The sequence below is a fragment of the Volvox carteri genome (assembly GCF_000143455.1).
Source record: "Volvox carteri f. nagariensis unplaced genomic scaffold VOLCAscaffold_13, whole genome shotgun sequence".
In the NCBI taxonomy this organism is placed as follows: Eukaryota; Viridiplantae; Chlorophyta; class Chlorophyceae; order Chlamydomonadales; family Volvocaceae; genus Volvox; species Volvox carteri.
The window spans coordinates 527,394-548,886 of NW_003307556.1; the positions used below are offsets into that span (position 1 = coordinate 527,394).

The window sequence follows — 21,493 nt, forward strand, 5'->3', positions numbered from 1 at the left end:
CCCCACCCCCACCCCACCCCACCCCACCCCAACCGCCACTGACGCACCTAATGGCTCCGAACTCTTGAAAGATTCTCCGGGCGTTTAAGTTGAAGCCCAGCCAAACCCGGGTGAGATTCAAGCCCACTCCAGCCTGGTAGATAGCCGGCTCCGGGCCCAAGTAGCCGCCCACCTTGGGACCCAACGGGATCTGAGTACGGAACTGTATCCCCGTCACGCTGCAGCCGGATCTGTACGGGAGATTGCATGTCAGCGGCGACGCCGTCAGTCGTACGGTTGGCTGTGAACAGGTGACGGAGCCGTCGGTGTTGGAGACGGTGCAGTTGCCGCCGGTGACGCCGAAGCTGTAGATGGGCCCTATGCAGCCGGCGGGAACCAGATCACCCGAGGAGGTACTGGGCGGTGTAATGAAGAGCTGGATCAGCCTGCGGTGCGGCCATTTACCCCGGGGCATTCGCCACGACCCAGCCGGCCGGTTTGAAAGATAGTTCCCCACAGTTTATCAGATTTTGACAGAGTGAGGGGGGAGGGAGGAGGGGGGGGGAAAGGGGGGGGCGGTATGCACGATGAAAAAACGGGAGAAAAGCGACGGATAAGGCGTAATGCACGCGCACACGCGCACACACACATACACACATACACACACACCTGTACGTGTTGCATGTACAGAAAGGCAAAATACGGGTCCCGTACCAATGCCTGGCGGATTCTTTTCATCAACATCATCCCAGAGGCAGTCTCCGCTCGCAGCCCGCGCACCTCACACTTCGTATCCCCAGCTGTCAGAAGGGCGTCCCCACCTTCGGAACCCTTATGGGACGAGCTTCGACTAAAACCCCTTCTCCCCCCTTTTTCTCCCCCCTTTCCCTTCTTCCCCCTAAAGGGGTGATTCAAAGGGTGACCCACAACTCTATGTCTGTCTGTCCGTATGTATGTATGTATGTATGTATGTATGTATGTATGTATGTATGTATGTATGTATGTATGTATGTATGTATGTATGTATGTATGTATGTATGTATGTATGTATGTATGTATGTATGTATGTATGTATGTATGTATGTATGTATGTATGTATGTATGTATGTATGTATGTATGTATGTTTTGTAAGTATGTACGCCTTTTGAGTGCCTCACCATCAACAGACAGACAGACAGGCAAACATGCGAACAGCTAATCACGATGAAACAGCGCTTCACGCAAATGCCCTTTGCCGCACCCCTCGCCCCCCTGCATGATGTACTGCACCTGTCCAGAACGTCGTACCCCACCAGCGTCACCACTGTGCGGTTGAGCCGAGCTTGCAGAGGCGGTGGCAGCAGATCTATGGGCCTGGTTAGCTGGTTGGGTAGGGACTCCGAGAGGTAGCCGTAGAACGGGAAATTGAACAAGCTGTTGGCGGAGGGGACCAGAGGGGACCGAATGTAGCGCCCAGGAGGAAGAGGCGGAGGCGGAGACGGAGAAGGCGGAGGAGGCGAACGAATCAAGGTGTCGAGATGTGTGTGTGTGTGTATGTGTGTATATGTGTGTATATGTGTGTGTGTGTCTCTCGGGGGTTGAGAAAGGTTATGTTGGGCAATGTGGGCAGTAGCAGATGGCGGAATGTGGTGGTTGTGTGTTGCAGTTGCGTTGCGGTTGTGTTGGTTGTAGTACTCCTGCGAGTGGTGGGGTAAACAAGACGTGTGCGTGTGTGTGTGTGTGTGTGTGTGTGTGTGTGTGTGTGTGTGACGAGAGACCCAGGGGCCCCATCAGCAGTGGTCCACACCGGCCCCGGGCAGAGGGTGTGTGGGGACCACGCACACACACACACATACATACACACACAGGACATGGACGATCGAAGCGGAGTCGTACCGGGTCGAGCTGAGCGGACGGGCAGGGGACCCCGAATCCCCGTTTCCCCCCAACCCCGAAACCCCGTTTCCCCCGAAACCCCTACCTCGCCACCCCCCCTACCGGTTGAATATGGCCCGGATGATGAGGTCATCCACCTGCCCGGGGGTGGTCACGGAGAGCCCGCCGTAGCCGAAGGGGAAGCCGCCGAAGGTAAGGGGGCTCTTGCGGGGAAGGGGAAAGGCGCGGCCGCGGGAACGGGTACGTCCCCGGCCACCGCCGCTGCCGCCGCCTACACCGCCGCCGACGCCACCACTGCCTCCGCCGCCGCCGCCGCCGCCATCTCCGCCACTTCCGCCTCCGCTGCCACCTCCAGCAGATCCTGCTCCGCCGCCGGCCCCCCCGTTGCCGCCACCACCGCCGCTGCCGCCACCGGCACCCGCACCACCACCCGACTGCCGCTTTCCCGGGCTACGGCCGTTGCCATTGGTTTCGGTTTCGGAGGTACGTACGGCAGGTTCAACACCTGGGTCCACGATGTCGGAGCTACTGCCGACGTCCTGACGGTGGTCCCTCCAGGTTGTAGCTGGCTGCGGCTGCTCAAAGCCCACGGCGGTAATGGCGGCCTCGGTTCCGGCGCCGTACGACGCCTCACCGCCTTCAGCACGGTCCGGAGCGGAAACGGCATTTCCAGAAACCAGGGCGTCCATTTCTCCCCCGCCACCACCACTTCCGCCGCCGCCGCCGCCGCTGCGGCCACGGGTGGCGGTGGCGGCAGGCGCCGGCTGCCACGTCAGCTGACGGAAGCGAGCTTCCTCTTTCGCACCCCAGTCAGGCCCCGTCATGAATCCGTCCGAGTCCCATAATTCATTTGCGAGTAGGAGCCCGGTTACATCAGGCATGGGTTGCTGGTGCTCAGAGATTGAGATAGTGAGGGGTGCTGAGGGAGCCCGAGCGGAGGCGGCGGAGGCGGCGGCCGCGTGCCGTAGACAGGACAAGTCTTGCGGCAGCAACAGCTGGACAATGATTATCACGAGCAGCTGCAGCAGTAGCAGTTGTGGCGGCGGCAGCGGAATAGGAGGCTGTAGCAGGACGGCTGTGGGCCGCCTTGGGAGTGTGTGAGAGGAGTATGTCATGCTACGCACACAGGGGCAGGAGCAATGGACGAACGGAGGGGTCGAATGTTGCGGGAGTTTCCAGAAGCCGTTAGCATAATGTTTACGGCTTAGTGCTTCCGTGGGCGAAGTATTAGCCTGTGTACTAAGGATTGCTTCAGTAAGGTGGTGGTTTGGCCGGCGGACTTGGGGTGTTATCTTGGGCGAGCACGCGGGGGTTCTGGGCTGGACCGATTACACAGTCCCGTACTACGCGTTACAATTCACGACAGCCAAAGAGAAAGATGAGAACTTAGCAATTCGCTTGACTAGTAGTTTATGACAGTATCTATGGCGCTACGTATGCTGGCAACGCGACGTGACAGCGCAACGTGCGTTGCATGCGTCGCTTCTCGCCCAACTGCAAGGGTGCATCCTGTAGTCTTGCCAGTGAGCGGCCGATTCATAGCGCATGCAAATCATACTTCTCGGGCTGGTTTGCTGGTTCGCTTTCTAGCGGCATCTTTGGGCACCAACGGCGCTGCGATGAGTGGCGCAGAACCGTCCGTGGAGGTCGCCACGTTTGCGCTTGGCTGATTCTGGCACCCGGTAGGTGGTGATGCTTAATATACGTCATGCTGCTGGCAGCGCACACCGTGACACTCTTTGAGAGCGACTCAACGTGGGAGTACCGACATGGGAACGTAGGAGCTTCCACGATATTATTCCGTCCAAGCTGCCAGTATATAACCTAGCTTTTAAACTTTGCACTTGTTTAGGAAAGGTCATGCGATTATTTGATTGATAGTCTTCTTCCAGCGGACCACATGAGGTTGCCTTGCTGCACAGATGCCTTCTTTGCAAACAGTGTTATTTACGCTCCCTACAACAATCCGCGCTTCAGGAGGCTTCATTCGCGAAGCTTCCAGGCGTGGTTAAGACGCGTGTGGGCTACACTGGCGGCACCAGCCCCAACCCCACGTACGGCAGCGTATGCGCGGGCGATGGACACACGGAGGCTTTACGGATCTGGTACGACCCTTCGGTGGTGTCGTACGAGGAACTGCTAAAGGTCGGTCTACCAGCCTCGTCCTCAGCCCCGAGCCCCAACCAGAACAGGAAAAGTCCTCCAAACGCTGTGCTGTAGCGCAGATCTTAAGTTTTTTGTCTTCCAAGCATGTGCTGAAATGTGCTGCGTTACGTCATGCTGTCTGCGGTCTATGCTGTTCGGCGGTGTGCTATGCCTCTCCACAGCCACCCCTTCCATTTCCTCCTCCCTAGACTTGTTTTCGGTCTTTGATGTGTGGGCAGATGACCCTCTCTCTGCTCTTGCATCATCCTTCGTCTCCCCTCTCCTCCGGCTGGCTCGCGGCCCGGCGGCGCGGCTCGTTGCGCGCAGATGTTCTTCCGCGACCACGACCCCACCCACCGTACCAAATGCCAGTACAAATCAGCCATCTGGTACCATAACGAGGTGCAGCGGCGGGCCGCAGCGGCCGCAATGTCAGAACTGGAATCCAAATTCCGAGTACGACTAGCTACCACCCTGGATCCCGCGGGACCCTGGTACGATGCCGAGGAGTACCACCAGAAATGTGGGTTGACGGTTTGGGGGTTTGGGGGTTAGGGGGTTAGGGGGTCTGCAAACCGGGTACGTGTGTGGGAGCACGCAGGGGTTAGCGGGTTACGGATACCGGGGATGCCACCACCCCTTGGGCGGGAGGTCTTGTGCGTGACCTACATGCATACATGTATGTATGCATGTATGTATGCATGTATGTACGTATGCATGTATGTACGTTTCTACCGGTGTGGCGGGATTGGGGGGTAATCCTATGCCAGGAAACGTTAAGATCTCCGGAAGGGAGAGGAGGCCGTCAATTCTGAGGGGGAAGGTGTCCGGGCGGCCCAGGGGGCCGCCGCCGCGAGAATCGGGTGCGCTTGGCTGCGTGAGGGGGTGGGGAAGGTGGTGACGTCGTAGCGAGGTGCCGTACATGTTTGAGGGAGGTGCTCCAGGGCAAACCACCGGGAGGATCTCGCGGGGTTTTGGGGCAAATGATGCGTGCTAGCGATACTGCTGCCCGGAATGTTATATTACTGATGCTGCTGCCGATATGTGTCCCTTCATTCCCCGGGCGCTGCCAACTCTTCCTCCCCCCCACTGGCGAAGTAAATCCCTGACATTGCCATTGCCGCCTTGCTACTGGTACGTACTGGTACGACTGTCCTTGTTGCCGTACGCAGACATTGAGAAGTCCATGAGCCGACGTGGCAGCTGGGCAGCCTGGTGAGCGTTCAGGGTTGAGAGGGCAGCCGCACAGCGCCAACCCTCCCCCACTTCCCCCCCCACCACCCTCGGCAGGCCCCAGCCCCCAGCAGGGACAGGGCCACTGCGACTGTGGCGCTGCTGGCAGGATGTCTGTGTGCGAGCGCAGCAGGGCGTGAGTTGGGAGTGCCAGGAGCAGAGAGGAGAGCTTAGCGAACTATACGTCGGCGTGGCGGATGATTTTCCATTGTGTTGTGTATAGGAAGGTGTGTCGGAATATGACGTGCGTGGCTTTGAAAGGGGATGGCTTCTAAAGAGGCATCTTGAGTGCGCACTGACGGGGAAAAGCTGACGACAACCATAGTTGCAGCTTCTGGCACATCTTCTCCTACACGGCAAGGTGATCACATTGCGCGTTGTTAGTTCTGCTGATTTAACGTGTAGGTGAAGGATCGGTAGTGTTTTTTATTCATCGCGAAGTTGTAATTATTTGTTTTAATGGTAACAACAATGGGATTCGTGCTGGATTATAATGAAAAACAAAATAACTCAACTACGCCTGGATGGATGTTACAAGCTTCAAAAATTGTTTTCACAAGACCGCGCTGATCATCTCACGAATATCGCCTCTGACGGGCACACCAAGATCCCAACGCTTCTGCCGTGCAGAAACAAGCGCCGAATATTATAACAAGAAATGTTTTCTCATCCCCAATAGCTCCGTTGCTACGACACGCAGCGCACACGCGATACTTCCTAGACCCGCTGCTCTCACTGCAAGTTAACCGCCAAGGGGGAAACGCAAAACCGAAAACGGAGTAAGACACGATGATGCGCCGGGGGAGTATAGCCCTCAAACGGCTTCGGCAGCCCCATCCAGTTCTTATGACGACACATCTTCGCAGCGGGCTTCCTACCGTCCGTAGTGAAGGCGATAGGGTCCTCAGCCAGCCTATCACTCACCCATGCGTCAGTGATACGCACCCCGGGGGGTGTCCATCAGCACCTCGTTATATCAGGCTTGCAGGCCGAGCACCGTCTAACCCTCGTATCAATGCTCCCCACGACTGCTTCCTCGCCCCCAGCCATGCTCTTAAGTGGTTAAGGACACAAATGACCTTGGATCAAACTGCGAATTCGTAACCAGCGCCAACCGACCGAGTTTCCTGACAGAAGGTGCTGTGGTATACGCTACTACTGGTGTCCTCCACCAAGTTGTTCCAAAAGCGAGAGACGGATTCGGCCCAGTGCAGCTGCAGCGGCATCTGCCCTAGCTCCCGGGACGAAAGCTGGAGGGTTGGTATGGAGGCCCCCACCAGCTGTTTCATAAAAAGGATTTGGAGCTTGACCATTCGGTCCGCACAGCCACCTTGAAATAGCACGACCACGGAGCTTCGCTGGCCGGATAGCCCTTTTCCAACATCGCCAAAACCTGGTCAGGCCCCCACACCTGCGAGCCATACGATGTCACTGAACACACTTGCGCCTGGAAACACTTCATGGTGACGCTAGGCAGCAGCAGACACTGCCGGCACAGCTTGTTACACAGAGCAAACTTGGCTCGTTGGCCAGCCGAAAACAACTCATCCGTACAGGACACAAAACCCGAGTTTGATCCGAAGTGCAGCCCCTGGTAGCGGGCGCACGTTTTCCACGTGACCGGCGTGAGTAGCCCCTCCTCAAGGACACGCATGGTGACAAGGTCATGTGCGCTGAGAGCATAGACCTGCCTTCTAACGTGCCGATTGGGATGGGAAAACAACAGCTCACACTTTTCCACGCATTGACAGTAAGACCGAAAGCCTCCAACCACTCCCGCAGTGCCCGTAGTAGGCGCATCATACCATCTCAGTGAGACATCATGAACAGGCTCAGGTCGTCAGTGTAGCGGGCTAGGGGTACTCGACGACCTTCCACGCTGGGGGTCTCAAGGGCCGCCATGGCAGCAGGGAGCACGACGTCTAAAAAAGCATCAATGTAATCTGCAAAACCTTCAACAAAAAAACCGAAGAGTGTGGGGCTTATTGGGCAACCCTGATTAACCCCTTGGGTCCTAAGAGAACGCCTCTCCTTTTGCTCTGATGACCTTGACTCGCATTTCCACCCGTAGCAGCGCTTGCTGGCATCTAGCGGCTCTTGCTGGCATCTAGCGACGGTGTAGCAGCCGCGAATAATACCCAAACAGTTTCCTCCCAGAGCCAGAGCTTCACCACGAGCCACAGCCGCAGCCAAACACTTTTCATGCCTCTCGGCATGTCGGTCAATGTGCAGTGAGTAACATAACACGCGCGATACACGGATGTACCCAAACACGAACACCCACCCCTTCCCTCGACCTCCTAGCAAGGTAGCAACGTGACCCTTCAGGTATCAGCCGAGATAGCCTACTCACAAGCGACCTGTGCGTTTCAGTAAGCACAACGATGTCATAGCGCAATGCAAGTTGAAGCAGCTCATGCTGTTCTAGTTTCCAATCAATCACTCCACGCATATTCCATTGAACTATACGAAGAGGTTCATACCTCCGGTCGGTTTCCTAAGCATCCTGGGCGGTTTCCGTTACTGCAGCCCCCGTGGAGGGAGGGCCCCTCCTGGGGGACCACAGTGCTGCCCTTGCTGCCCTCACCCACGACCACCCCATGCCCGCCCGCCGCCTCCGATCACCATCACAATGGAACCGCCTCCCCTCGGTGAGCTTAAGGCTCGGCCTCCTGTCGTCGACCCTCAAGCTCACTGAGGCGGGGCGGTTCAAGGACATGGCCATGGTGGACATCATCTTCCACGTGATCCAGGCTCTCCTGCACTTACAGCGTCAGCTGGGAGCTAACGCCGACAAAGTTGTCATTCAGGACTCGCTGATGAAGCGGGACATGGAGCTGAAGGTGCAGCGCACTCCCATGTACGTCTAGCTTCACAACATCGAGAAGTGTGACGTCCGCTGGGTAAACAGTGTGGACATCTTCATGAAGACCAACGGGACCTGGCAGCCCTACACTGGACCGGGACAGCCAAGCAACGCTGCAGCAATGGGAGCCAATGCGACGGCAATCGGCGGGTAGGAGTGGAGGCGGCGGGCGGGTGTGGGGTGGTCCCGGGCGAGAGAGCACTGCGGTCCCCCAGGAGGGGCCCTCCCTCCACGGGTGCTGCAGCAATGGACACCGCCCAGGATGCTTAGGAAACCGACCGGAGGTATGAACCGCTTCATATACTACGTAACGTCAGGGCAAGCAGGATGGCAAATTCGGCGCAAACTGGACTCTAGAAAGGCAGCCCAGCAGCAAGAGAAACTGTGCTAAGAGGATAATGCATATTCCATCTTGTGCAAGGTTGTTTGCTGCAGCGACAAAAGACGGTATGGATGGGAGAACGATGAGATCTTGTACTGTACTCGTACTGTGCTCATTGTTGTAGGCAACGCAAAGAGCAAACCTGGCTAGCTGGCGCTTCAGACCAGCAAGTAAAAGCTCACTGCTTATAATTCTAAAAATTGCAATTTAGACCTTCATCGCAGGAAGCATTAATCAAAGAAGCGTAGCACAACCCGCCAAAATCACACATTCAAACAACTGACTGCAAAAGTTCGTTGTATCCAGATAGCACCTCCGCGCCGTGTTGATCAAAAGCACTGTCAAGCGTCGCCGATCCTCTCGCTGGCATGCCTCGTAAGCCGCGAAGCTACACCAAAACATGCTTTCAACAGTCAACTTCACCAATTTTGTCACCCAGCGGACGAGTCACTTACGAAAAAGCACAATCGAAAGCCTAAGACTTAGGCAACAGGTTTCCTTACCAGTAGCCACGTCTGGCTGTTTACATAGCCACATCACGCATCAACTGGCCTACCCGACGATTACAGAACTTCAAATCTTCAAAATTTTAAACGGCAAACTACTACAAGCCTCCATCCAAGAGTTCCATCCACACCAAGTACCTACACGCCATGACTGCAAAGACGCAAGGAAAGATTGTCCGCGGTCACAAACATCGTCACGTTGCTGCGCGGGATAACTTCGCTGCTAAATTTCTTTAGCAACTTCACGAAAAGGGTGAAGGCTTATAAGAATATAGCCATATATAAATGTTATCGTGTCATCAATATCCGCCTTTTTCTCCGACATCCGCCTCAACGGTCGCACCTTTCTGGCCAACCCCCGTCCAATCTTCCATAGGAGGAGGCAGGCTATACGACGGCGGCAGTACGGCCTCCTTTACCGGCTTATAATCCTCCCAAACAAACAAAAAGGTGAGAGCACCCAGGATTGCCAAAATACCTGACAGCAGCAACGAAGTGAAAGCCCATGAGCCAATGTGGCCCACGTAGCCGTCCCAAGACATGGGCACCCGGTAAAACGGCACCGTAAAAAGCAATACAAGACCCATAAGCGTAAACAGCAACGGATTCAACGTGCGATCGCGATGAACACCAATCTCCAAGTGTCGTGGGACGAAACGACTGAAAACAACTGATGGGGACCGGGCCGCGGCGGCGGCGATCATGGCTGCGGCACCGCCGCCAAAGCGGCCGCCGCTGGCCGCCGCCGGCACCTCCAGACCCTCCTTGGCCATCTCTCCCGAGGAAGTGCCAACCGAGGCGAACTCGCAGCCATCCTCGTGCTCTCCGACCTCCTCCACTTGCTCGGGCGGCGGAGGCGGGGGCAGCGGCTGCAGGCCGAACAGGCGCGGGAAGTGCTGCATGAGCACGCCCAGGATGATGGTGATGCCGATGTTGACGACAAATCCAAACCAGGCCGAGGAAATGCCCACGACAGTCATGTCCGACCCGTTGGCTCTCTGGATGTTGCGGTCCGAAAACACCAGGCCTAGGGTCACGCCAAGACCGCAGACGAAACCCGTCAGAACAGCCTCCGCTCGTAATCCTCGCCAGTGCAGGCCCAGCCAAACCTGTAACCACAGCGTGCAGAGGAAGACCCAGTAGAAGGGGAGCAGAAAAGCTTGGTTGCAGCAGTAGTAGGAGTAGGAGTAATAGTAGTAGTCTGCGAAACTAGACAATAAGTAAATCCACAGCGCAGGGCTGTCAGGCCGCCGCCACGTACCTTTTCCACCTCTCTCCCTCTCTCTCTTCATCCCTACCCCTGAACTATAACATCCTGCATATCGCTCCCCTGCTCGATCCCAGTGCCTTTCCTCTACCCGCCTTACAAGATGACTCCCACGCATCCACACATCCTCTCGCTCCAATTTCGTCGCCTCGCTTTCCTCTTTCTACCCGTCTCACAAGACACCTCCTCACAAAACTCCTCACAAGACCAACTTACCGCTGGAGTTACATGAATGGGCGTCACGTTCTGCAGCGCAAACAGTCCGGACAAATCCGGTTTATTCCTCTCCGCAGAGTAGTTCCCTAACGTGACGCCAATCGCCAGCCCAATAATCGCCACCACCTTGGCAAAAATCAGCTGCTCGATCTGTCCTGCGTGCGGCCTTAAATATCGGGTGTATATGTCGCGCACCCACATTTGACTGAATGCCAGCAGGGCGCTATCAGCCGTCGACATCATCGCGCAAATCGCAGAAGCCAGCAGCATAGCCGCTGCAAAGGCCTGGCCGCTGCCACGTCGTGCAACGACCTGGAGCAGCTTTCCAAAGGCGCTCTGACCCACGGCCAAGCTGGGGATGGCTGCGCTTGCGACCCAGCCCGTGATCATACTGGAAAATTGAACCACGAAGAAGGTAAAGACCATGCACGCCATGCCATGGCGAATGACTTTGCTGCTTCGCGCGGCGAAGAGACGCGCTGTGAGGTGGGGGAACATGGTTGCGGCCACGGTGGTCTTGAAGACAAAGTCAAAGTAGCTGACAATGTCGACCTTGTTTGGTACATGTTGCATGTACCAGAAGCGTGCAGTAGCCTTGGTTGGCTTAGCGTAGCCCCATACATCCTGAGCTGCGGGCATGCCACCCAGCTCCGTTTGCTGAATAATCAAGAAGATGATGGAGCCGAAAAACAGCACAACGCCCTGAATAACATCTGCAAATAGAGGGTACGGAGGGTAGCCGGGTGGGAGAGAAGAAAAGCGGTGTGGAGGAAAAGCGCATCAAGGCAAAGTTTGATTCAAAACCTGGACATGGCGTTAACAGAATGGAAGGTGCCTTGATAACCTCTTAAACATAAGCGCTTCTTCCCGTCGAATTGAATTAACAGCAACTACTAGCAAAAAAAGGAAAAAACATTTAGTCGTCTCGACACGCCTGCAATACGAGCTGTCACCGCACCCCGAAAAGCAAAGAAAGCCAACTCGCATAATCACAGGCTTCAGCCCAGGCAGGGGCCCGAGAAATCGGACAGCACACAGTGGCATGCCAACAACCGATCATCAACTTCACTTCTTTCGGCAATACTGCTACTACTCGGACCCTTAAAATACCGTTCCGGCATCACAGCACCTCTGTCGCAAAGAGAGCTCGCAGCTGTGCCAAACGCCGCCTGCTTACCCGTAAACGCAACGGCCCGCATGCCGCCGAAAAGGTCGCATAGCAGCAGCACCGCAGCTGCCACATTGATTGCCACCGTGGGGCTGATCTCCCGCCCTGTGAAGGTGCTGACTTCCACGCCCAGCGACTTGAATTGAGTGATCAGATACGTAAATACTGGAAGCTGCAGGCAGGCAAACGACAGCAGCGACAACGCGTGCGCCACCTGCACAAAGCAGCGGCAGTAAAGAGAGAGAGAGTCGGATGAAGAAAAGGAAAAGGCAGTCGAAACAAAAGAGGGGAGGCAAACGAGACTTGTTAGTTAAAGCTTAGCAAGACGTCAGACAAAATTCAGACCGTTGGGCTATTTTTACTCGACAAAGCTGTCTCATAACTGCTCAGGCCGGGACTGGACAGGCTGGGAAGGAAGACGATTATGGCGCCCGTGACCTCCTCCAGCCCAAGGCACCGATGTAAGTTACAGACATGTTGCGAAACCCGGGGTTGGGGGCCCACGCGACCCACACATTCCCACCCCTCCCTGGGTCGCGAATATGAATCCAGGGCAATCCCTGGCCCTGGCCAGGCACGGCGCCTCTGCCGCCACTTGCTAGGGGTGCAAGGTCCTCCCAGGTATCAACGAAACGCAGTCAGCTACGAGGTGACAGCAAGGAGAGGCCGGGAGGCCGTCTCCAATCCCAGCAACAACACCGACACCTTCCCTCTGCAACCGGATTGCGGCCTTCCGGACTCGACTCGACTCCAGGGCGCCTCACCCCCTTCATCGCCCCTTAACCGCCTAACCCGACTTGCAGCCTAGGACAATTACCCCATGGTCGCTAAACTACCCCAGCAAAGAACTTGGGGATAGCGGATCCGCGGACAACCCGCAATGCTTACAAGGACGTGGGAGCCACTGGGCGGCAGGTAGCGGTCGTAAATGACCTGAGAGATGGTGAAGTAGCCCCTCCGCTTTGACAGGGCATGTAGGCGCGGGGCCATGACAGCGAAGGCAATGTAGAGTCCCACACCCCCCGGAATCCATTTCGTCACCATCCAGCCCTGTCGGTAGGCCTCGTTCACGATGCTGTGTGTGAGAGATGCAGGGCAGGGCAGGAGGCAAGAGACCGCAAGGAGAGTTAAGCACGGAGAGCATGTGTACGTAAGGGGCATGTGGGGGCGCTTTCGTTGCGAAAAATGGTTTTGCAGACGGTTAGATAGGCGTGCGTCGTGCACTGAGAGAGGTGAGGTGAGGCGCGCATCGCTTTATGACAGGGTTGCGTCTTGGTGGGAAAAACGTCCACAGCAATGGACGCAGCCTTGGTGGGAGGCTGTGTGTTGCACCCATTTCCCAATCCGCAACACCTTGCATGCAAATCTAACAGAGTTGGTTTATGACATGAGTCGGGTGTGAACAGCACCTACAGAAGCAGCGTTGGGATGGCTTACCCGGAGACCGAGTAGCCCGAGAAAAGTGTCGCCATCATAGTCCAAAACCATACAAAACCCCCCAGTCCTTTGCCCGCAAGGAAATGCTCGCGGACCTGCAGGAAATGACAGTAGGGATATTAGCATTAGAGTAGTTCGACAAGGGTACTGAACCTGCCCAAGGATAGGAAGGTTAGGTATGAGCATCGCAGCCGCAAACAGTGGTACCGCACATCATTCACTATCATGAATGACTCATTGACGAATGTTTTTGAATCGTACCTGGTCCTGATGACCAAGAGCTCCTCTGCGGAAGTTCATTACAGCACCGATGAAACCGGCGCCGAGGATGAGGATCAGATACACGCCAAGCACTGGATATGCAACATTGGTGTTTGCCATTTCTGTTGACGCTTTTGGATTGGCACACTCCCAGAAAAGCAAACGATGTCGGCGTTATGCGGGGACCGAAGTGGGATTCTTTTGACGGATTAGAATGTGAATCTCCGTCTTCCCTACGCGCGCATTACCGCGTTCAGGTGCTGCGGGTTTCTCTCAGCCCTGACATGCGCGCAAAGATATGCGCGCAGCACGTTCAGAGCACCCCGAGACGGAGAGTAACCTGAGTAGCTTACGATGAAAGTGTATTATATGTTGATTGTAACAAAACATTACAGCTGTAGTCTCGCTCTTCATGAAAAGCGGCGGGAGGCGGCTATGCTTGCGGATTCGGAGCGGCACATAAAGCTGCGCCACCACAACTTGGCTGAACTAATAAAATCCCGCATAATTTTAATTTCACTATCCTTGCAATGGTTATTGTCAATCTTTCAATTAAAGATAAGTTTGTCGATCGAATTGGAGTAAGCTGCTAGCGTACCGTTATTAACGACATACGGCAATGTCTTAGCGCTAAACTGATACCGTACACTGTTTCTCAACGTCTGGAGCCCTCTGGGAAAAATCTGGAACATAGATGCAAGCAACCCTGAAAGCAGTACTATGACTTTCCACATCAGCATACAGGTTTAGCATATGTAGCAACCCCTGTCAGTGGTCGTTAGGTGTGCTAACGGCCCTCCTTACCCCTTGGGAGCCCCGAGGGATGGCCCTATGATTAACATGCGCATGGCGCCGCTGTATTGTATTGGCATTGTGCCTTGATGCAAAGCTTGTAATGGCAGTTCTTCTCTGCGATTTCGAGGGGTTAATGAGGCATAGGGTTGAAGGAATCACGTGCAGAACCTCAACGAAAGAATCGGTCTGGATACCTGTTTGCAGCCTTGCTCGGATTGAGAGGTGAGGTCTGGCGGCCTCATCGCCTATCATGTATTCTCTCAGAAATTACCAGGGAAATGGCTCCTCAGGAGGCAGATACCGCGGGCAGGCAACGTACTACATCCTGGCGTCCTGGCATGTAGTGGTCCAGATGGTGACGTTCCCCATGGAGGAAATACATGCATGACCTGCATAACCCAGAAACTTAGCAACTCAGAAATTATGAGATGATTTTACAAAGGAACTCACCTGTGAGAAAGAGCCCGTATACGCAATTCAGGCAGGCCAATTCAACATGTGCGGTTGCAGAGGCATCACCAGCGCGTGTTGGCGCCAAATGTGTCATAACGTGACCCGTGGGTCCCGTAGGCATCGTGGTGAAATCCATCTCGTATTAGACCATCCGCTACGTACTGGACGGAGCAAGTGCTTTCGTCAAATTTAGGAAAAGGCATGCTGCCAACGATTTTGCCAGAGGCCGCGCCTAGGCTGCAGGCTGGATGTGAATTTCGGGCCATATAATCAAATCACCTGTTGCAGGTATAACCAAGCATAAAAGATGAACTTAAACATTGTACAGATTATTATTAGCATTTACTTATTGCATGTCTGGTGTTAGTGCGTCCGCCTGTGCACTTCCGTCCCACGTAGTGTAGATTACTGTGCACGACAGGGCTAAAAGTAATACGGAGTTGGCCTGTAAACTCAGCTGCGGTAGGGGTACAGCGGCCTGCCTCAAAAATTTGGGAGATCGTCTATTGCCAAGTTGAATAAGTTGTCAATTTCGCACGATCCTCTTACTTTTTAAGCGCGTCATTTGCGCAATCAGTACTTCTTCAAGATGGCTCCTCTCGCCCTGAACCGTGCTGCTTCTCGCGTCAGCGCTCCAGCTGCGAGCCCACGGATGGGCGCTGTCCGGGTTCCTCGCACGATCGTTTTTGCACAGGAGCCTCGCTTTACGCTTGAGAACAGCAAGCAGGCGGTAGGTCAGCTACTGGGCCCGCTTAGCTTGCCGACGCCTTGCCATCTCGTTTGTGCGGTCTGCAAGCACCTAACGCCCCTGGTCGGTCGTACCGCGTAGGCCGAGGGCTTTGTGGAGAAGGATACTGCTGGCCAGAGCAACATGTATCCCACAATTGTGAGTCGTGAACGTGGTCGCTTAGCGCACCGTCCCATATGATGCACGAGGCGTCTTTGCCAAGGTCGCGTCCGTGGATCAAAAACTTTGCATCAACATAGTACAAATATACTTATAAACGTTCGCGGCGTCCCGCCAGCTTTTGCGGTGGTGCTTTTTATCATTTTGGGCCTGTGGTCGGACCCGAACTCCATTCGACTATGGATTTCCACGTCCTCATATTATGATAGCAGAGATGACTATAACACCTACCTCGGCGTATGCCGTCAGGGCGCACCCACAACACAATTTCGCCTGGCGCGGTTGGCCCGCTCGACGAAATTGCCAGTAGCTCACTCCCAACCCAGCGTCCTTTAGCCGCTGCCCTGACTCACAGCCAACTATGATACCACACGCGCTAACCCGCCAGTCTTCATTTGCACGACTATGTCCCATGTTTTGCGCCTGACAGATGAAGCCATTCGAGGCGGGCAGCGCTGCTGACACCGTTCAGCAGGACTCTTTTAACAACGCTTTGGCTGTGGGCTCCACTGTTTTGGCTCTGGGTGCCATTGGCCTGGGTCTCACGGCGCTCATCAACACCGGCGGCAGCGCACCAGGTCAGGGCTGTGCGGGGGGAGGGAGGGACACCGGGGGGGGCATGTTAAAAAACATCGCCAGAGCCGCGAGAAGTCCAGTTTTGTTGTCACATGCGGAACTTAACCAAAAAGGGCACGAGGTATGTGTGCATGTGTGTGGCGTGGAGACGTGTGTGCGGCATGCGCAACTTCGTATTTTTCTGCGCCATCGTCTTTGTCAGCGAACGCGGGATGAAGGGAAGTCGCCAGTTTCCTGCGAACCATCGGAATGGGGCTTGCAGGGTCATCAACGCAGCAGAGCTCCCAAGAAAGACGTCGTAGATACTAGCCTCTGCCGCAGCCGCAGCCGCAGCTGTCCAGTGGCTCCGGAACGGCCAATGGATCTTGTCAGCGCGCGCGGTAGGGCCCCTCAACCTCCTTTTGATCAGTTCGTTTCCATGACACGGTGACCGCGTACATCGACATCTGGCCCGTGCTTGCGTTGCGTGAGACAACCGTTGGTATGTTGGCCCCTGTTTGGCCCCTATGTGGTTACGTTTGTGTGTGTATGTTTATTATACATGTGTATGCGCAAGTATGTGTGTGAAAAATAAATTATTTATTATTATTGTTTATTTTTTTGTTGTTCATTTCTTTATTATTTATCTGTATGTGTGTAAAAAAATAAATTATGTTTGTTTGTGTATCTCCTTACTGTGTTGTGACATGGCTGTGCCGCAGCTCCCGACGTGGAGGATTACTCTGCCTACCTGTCACTGTCCGCTTACTCGGCCAAGTTCTCGGAGCAGCTGGCGCCGCTCAAGGTGGTCTCCGTCCCGGTGGTGGCGGAGGTGGTGGTGGCGCCCCCGGTTGCCGCGGAGGAGGTGGCGGTGGCGGTGGCGTCACCCGTTGAGGTTGCCGAGGCACCGGCGCCGTAAGGTGGTGCAGACGGCGGCGCCCGTATATTCAACTAACTAACTAACTGACTGGCTGTGGGAAGAGAGGAGTGGCCCCCGCTATATCCGCCTTAGGTTCCTCTCTCCGGTGGGGGGTGGGGTGGGGTGGGGGTGGGGCGTCGCTCTCGTCGGAGCTGCAGCAAGAGGTTTTGGCCTCTGCTTGTTTGCATGCTGGCCCTTTTTCCGCTCCCTCTCTCTCTCTCTCCCCCTCCCGCTCTCTTTTATCGTCCGAGGGGGGATTCACGGGGAACGAGGACGACGACGAGTGTGTTTGAGCGGGATATGGTGGTGGGCCGGAAGGGGAAACGGAACGCTCGTCCCCTCTGGAGTGCGGCAACGAAAGTGCCTTTTTCCTCGTCGGCTGTCAGAGTCAGAGTCGGCATGGCGCAGCTTTTGCGAGGTCGACGTTTGTTGCTACCTTGGCCCACGTTGATGTGAGGTGATGTAGTTTTAGTATGATAGGGGGGTGGAATCTCTACGGGGCCCTTGAGCTGCATTGCGGCTTCATCTTAAGTCCCCGTGTTTTGCTGGCGTACAGTGCTACCGATCCCGCGTGGCATCGTATGATGCTGGGCATGTCGTCGGGTCAGCCTCTCGCATGACGCAAAGGATGTGTGTGTGTATGATGGGGGAAGAGAGAGATGGCGTGAAAGAGGAGGAAAGGGAGGAAGAGGATGTTGCGAATGCTGGTCGTGTATCTGGGAAGAGAGGATGGTGTGCTGCTGGGCGAAGGGGCGGGTGGTAGAGGAGGAGAGGCGCGAGTTGCAGAAGGGGAGAGCTACTGTTGACTTCCTGTCTGCGTGGTCCCACACACTCCGCACTGACCACCACCATCACCTCGGCCGATGGATGGAAGGACCGGACATTAGCCAACCCTAGGCAGTTATGCGGTCCTTTCCTTTTTGGAGTTTTTCTAACAGCTCTTGGGGGCTTCTACCGGATTTTGTTCTCCTGGTTGGCTGGTCGCCGAGATACGTGGGAAATGTTTTGTCTCGGTACAGCTCGTTTTGACGGCCTCACTGAGCTGTCCGAGATGACGGTCGTGTCGGAGAAGATTTTTTGGGGAGCTTCCGAGCCGCCTGGAAAATGTCTCTGCATCCAGCGTGCGCAACGCTGTCGTGCGAGGCGCTTTCGTGCTTGAATTGAGGGAACGTGTTGGTTCCGTTCTTGCTGTCCGGCACTATGTTGTTTGTCAACACCATGCCGGTGCCAGCGGTGTCGTTTTGATGTTATTCTCTCCTTTCCTCACCCTTTTTTCCTGAGCTCTCCTGTAACCACCATCACTTCTTCTGCGGACGCTTTGTGTCGCTGCATCACTTCCACCAGTCACCCTAGTCAACTTCTCAGTGGATCGCTCAGGTTCCACCCCCACCACCAGCATCCAACGGAATCTGCCGGGTCGACAGCGGCCCAACTCCATTCCTGGTCGGCTCGCAGGTTAACTTTATCCCAGGTCACCACCGTCCATCAACTAGGGGCGCAATGCCTTCCACCATCGGAAGGACTTTTGACCCTAATGGGTATCGATCCCGGGATCTCCTGGGGGCAATGGTCGCGCCTTACCAGTAGTGCCAAACCCTAGTATAATCATGTATATTTTTTATGTCTGTACCGCTCGTCTCCAAATAAGCTTCTAGCCGTGCACGTAGGAAACGGCGGGTAAGTGTCGTCAGTCCATCAGTCGCCGCGTCGGGCGCACGACCGTTTGCCTGCCTAGAAGTGTCGCCTGGGCGGCCCTGCCCACCTTGCTTGCGGCGGTAAATTGGTAAGCTACGGACGCAGTCATTAGTGCTGCGTTTAGTCGTCTAGTGCTGTGTGTCAGTTCTTTCGGCCGTGTCGGTGTGGCCGCGCTGGACAGCGCTGCGTGCGCTCTGACCGCGCCGTGTTTCGGCGCTAGACCGCGCTTCGGCGCACACGCGCCCTGGCGCTCCGAGAGCAGCAGTACTGCAGTAGTGTAAGGCCCCAGCTTGGCAGCCCCGGTTCCGCCTCGCCCTGTCCTATCCGGCACCTCGAACGCGACTGTACAGCAAGCCATGAAGGCTATAGGACATAATAGCCAATTTAACAAACACGTGGCCGCTGGAGGCCATTTAAATAAAATGCAGTATCCGCTTCATAAAGAGCGTTGTAAATTTAATTTTGTGTGCATTCTCTAGGCGTCAAATCCTCATGCGACACCCACAAACCCTGTTCCTATTAATTACGGGCTAAAAGGTAGGTAATATGTGTGTGTGTTGTTGTTACAGTGGGCTCCAGACTCACGAAGAGTAGAGCCAGCGGGCCAGCTGCCAGTGGCCGTGCACTGCACTAGAGAATACGTGTTTGCCACCAGCAGTCCACAAAGTCCGCAACACAATCCCCAGTTTTGGTGACGTTTAAAATAATATTCTAGCGGTTAGACGTATGTGGGAGGGACAGCCTCATGGCAGCTAGCAGATGCAGCAGGTTTTATTAATTGCATCGAGCACCTGCCTGCACGAGGAACCTTCATGGGACATATTACATATGGATGGCGTCCCCGTTCAGCTTCGACCGCAGTCTCCTGGGATCCATCCTACACAAGCTCATCAGGAGAACCCCATATCCGCCGTTCTGGTACAACGGCTTCTGTGCGCCTCCGTCTCACTTAGGGTTTTCACGGGGTTGCTGTGTCATCTGCTGACTTATAGAAGCCGGCGCAACCGAATGGCATACATACATGTATCGTACATCCGTCTTCATATCGAATTGAAACGCAACATTAAAAGCCTCTTCTGCCGACAGCAGTTCTCTAGCACCCGCCTGCCTGTGCACCCGTCTACCTGCAACTGCAATACATACTACCGATGTTTCCATATCATCAAGGGTAACAGCCACACTATTTAATTAATAAATTTAACAAAACGCTCCCTTTCGATTAAAACTCGCTGCTCAACCTGCTGGTTCATCCGATAGATCTTCACAAGAATAAAACCGGGAGAGCAGGTCTATGCTTCTTGACAGGGCAGAAGATAATTACCATGGATGGATGGTGATAAGTCATGAAATGGAGTTGGTAGGGTCGCTTGCATTTATCTTGTACGACCGAATACGTACGACTAAATCTATTGGCCATCTGCTCAATCTGCTTACCCCGCTGGAGCAAGACTTAAACAAGCGAGCGCACGTGTAGATCGACTAAACTAGAGTCAATACACATGCACACACTGTACAGCAGTCATGGTATTAAGGCAGGGAGCTCGCACCTACCAACCAGCGGCTGGCTGGTCGTCTGTAAAGTTAAGGAGTGTCTGTAGACCATCTAGGAGTATTAAGGAGTATCTATTATACCGTGGCACGACCTATAGTCCATTCTATACAAGGAATTTATATACGATCTGTTCCCTGTCCTATCTATTATAAGATGACCCTGTCTATAGACCATACCGACTGTGTTGGCCGTGTAGTGTTGACAGCAAGCATGTCTTGCAGGGCTGCTGCTGAAACCCTGCTCCTCACCTCTCCTCTACCTCCCCGCTTCCCCTCCTCCTCCTCCTCCTCCTCCATCTCCTTAAACCCACCCGCCAGCACCTTTCGAAGTTTTCGTACGACTTTCGTACAGTTTGCGTACGAATCCCCCATGCACCTAATGAGCGCTGGAGTTGCACAGCTTCCAAGCAAGATGACTCCAATGAACACGAACGTAATCCAGGCCAGCAGATAGACCTTTTATAATGTCCTTCGCCGTTATTTCCTTGATAGACAGCATTCCAGCAGCATGTGGCTTTGGAAGGTTATGGTTCAGGCTTCCTCCACGAGCTTTGAAGACAAATGCATACAGCAATCCATACAGCGTCCCAAAATTTCCGGGTGCGGCCTGATCACGCTGTGCTATGTTATCCTATTTCTGCTGCACATGCTGCAAAACTGCCGCCACAGCTGCTGTTCCAGTCCAGCCGGCTATTGCTGTGACCTATCTAGCTAGTGTTGCTGATATCAAGGATGGCTGCTATCATTGCCCGTCATGAAGGACAGCTTACTAAGCATCGTGGCTAACTGCTCCCTTAAGGAATTTGTCATCAGTGCCAACGAATGCCGGGTTGTCTGATTTCTTCGGCCATGCACTGCAGATGGATCTGCCTCGCCAGTGTGCGAGGGCCTCCTCAGACGCCGGCTCCCGGTACTGGCATTTCCCGAGGTGCTCGCACTTTGATTATCAATCTCATTAATCTCCGGCCCTATCTTGCAACCAAATGCAGACCCATGAAAACTTCTACGGTGACGATATCCATGGCCTGCAGAGTTGTTTTCCATATCTACAACAGATAGTTGCTGTGACAGGGGAGCCCTTTGCGAGCCGCCAGCAGCAATTGCGCCTCGTGTACGCTTAAACAATGAGACTCGCCGCGGCGGGTGGGGTAGAGAGTGCAAATTAGACACCAGGGGTGGCGATGGCGAGGATGTTGCAGCTGTCCCAATGTCATGCTGCTGGGTATCACCACTCACAGCAGGCATCCAAGCAGGATACGGCCGTGGGGGTAATGGCAACCAT

The 21,493-nt window shown here is 54.8% G+C and overlaps 4 protein-coding genes across 4 annotated transcripts in view; 2 read left to right on the forward strand and 2 right to left on the reverse strand.

Moving 5' to 3' along the window:
• VOLCADRAFT_89510 (uncharacterized protein) overlaps positions 1-2,970 on the reverse strand; it is a gene marked incomplete at both ends in the record, with an annotated part of 5,312 nt that extends 2,342 nt beyond the window's left edge. Inside the window, 4 exons of the mRNA XM_002949207.1 lie at positions 48-395; positions 1,250-1,393; positions 1,958-2,058; positions 2,347-2,970. Of these exons, the coding sequence (XP_002949253.1) occupies positions 48-395; positions 1,250-1,393; positions 1,958-2,058; positions 2,347-2,970 (1,217 nt within the window). The remainder of the gene's footprint in view (positions 1-47; positions 396-1,249; positions 1,394-1,957; positions 2,059-2,346) is intronic.
• Positions 2,971-3,474: 504 nt separating this feature from the next.
• VOLCADRAFT_127160 (peptide methionine-S-sulfoxide reductase) lies at positions 3,475-5,219 on the forward strand (the record flags this gene model as incomplete). Its single annotated transcript, XM_002949074.1, has 4 exons — positions 3,475-3,537; positions 3,833-4,000; positions 4,328-4,523; positions 5,173-5,219. 4 exons carry the CDS (start codon positions 3,475-3,477, stop codon positions 5,217-5,219), a joined length of 474 nt encoding a protein of 157 aa, XP_002949120.1.
• Positions 5,220-8,652: 3,433 nt separating this feature from the next.
• Positions 8,653-13,697, reverse strand: VOLCADRAFT_104191 (uncharacterized protein). The gene is made up of 7 exons (XM_002949208.1): positions 13,337-13,697; positions 13,076-13,170; positions 12,527-12,713; positions 11,648-11,852; positions 10,471-11,183; positions 9,331-10,096; positions 8,653-9,138 (listed from the first exon to the last, which is right to left on the reverse strand). The coding sequence occupies exons 1-7, from the start codon at positions 13,454-13,456 to the stop codon at positions 9,086-9,088; spliced, it is 2,139 nt and encodes a 712-aa protein (XP_002949254.1). The 5' UTR covers positions 13,457-13,697; the 3' UTR covers positions 8,653-9,085.
• Positions 13,698-15,143: 1,446 nt separating this feature from the next.
• Positions 15,144-18,278, forward strand: VOLCADRAFT_120710 (uncharacterized protein). The gene is made up of 4 exons (XM_002949075.1): positions 15,144-15,314; positions 15,414-15,470; positions 15,922-16,069; positions 16,769-18,278. Exons 1-4 carry the CDS (start codon positions 15,174-15,176, stop codon positions 16,963-16,965), a joined length of 543 nt encoding a protein of 180 aa, XP_002949121.1. The 5' UTR covers positions 15,144-15,173; the 3' UTR covers positions 16,966-18,278.
• The last annotated feature ends 3,215 nt before the right edge of the window (positions 18,279-21,493 follow it).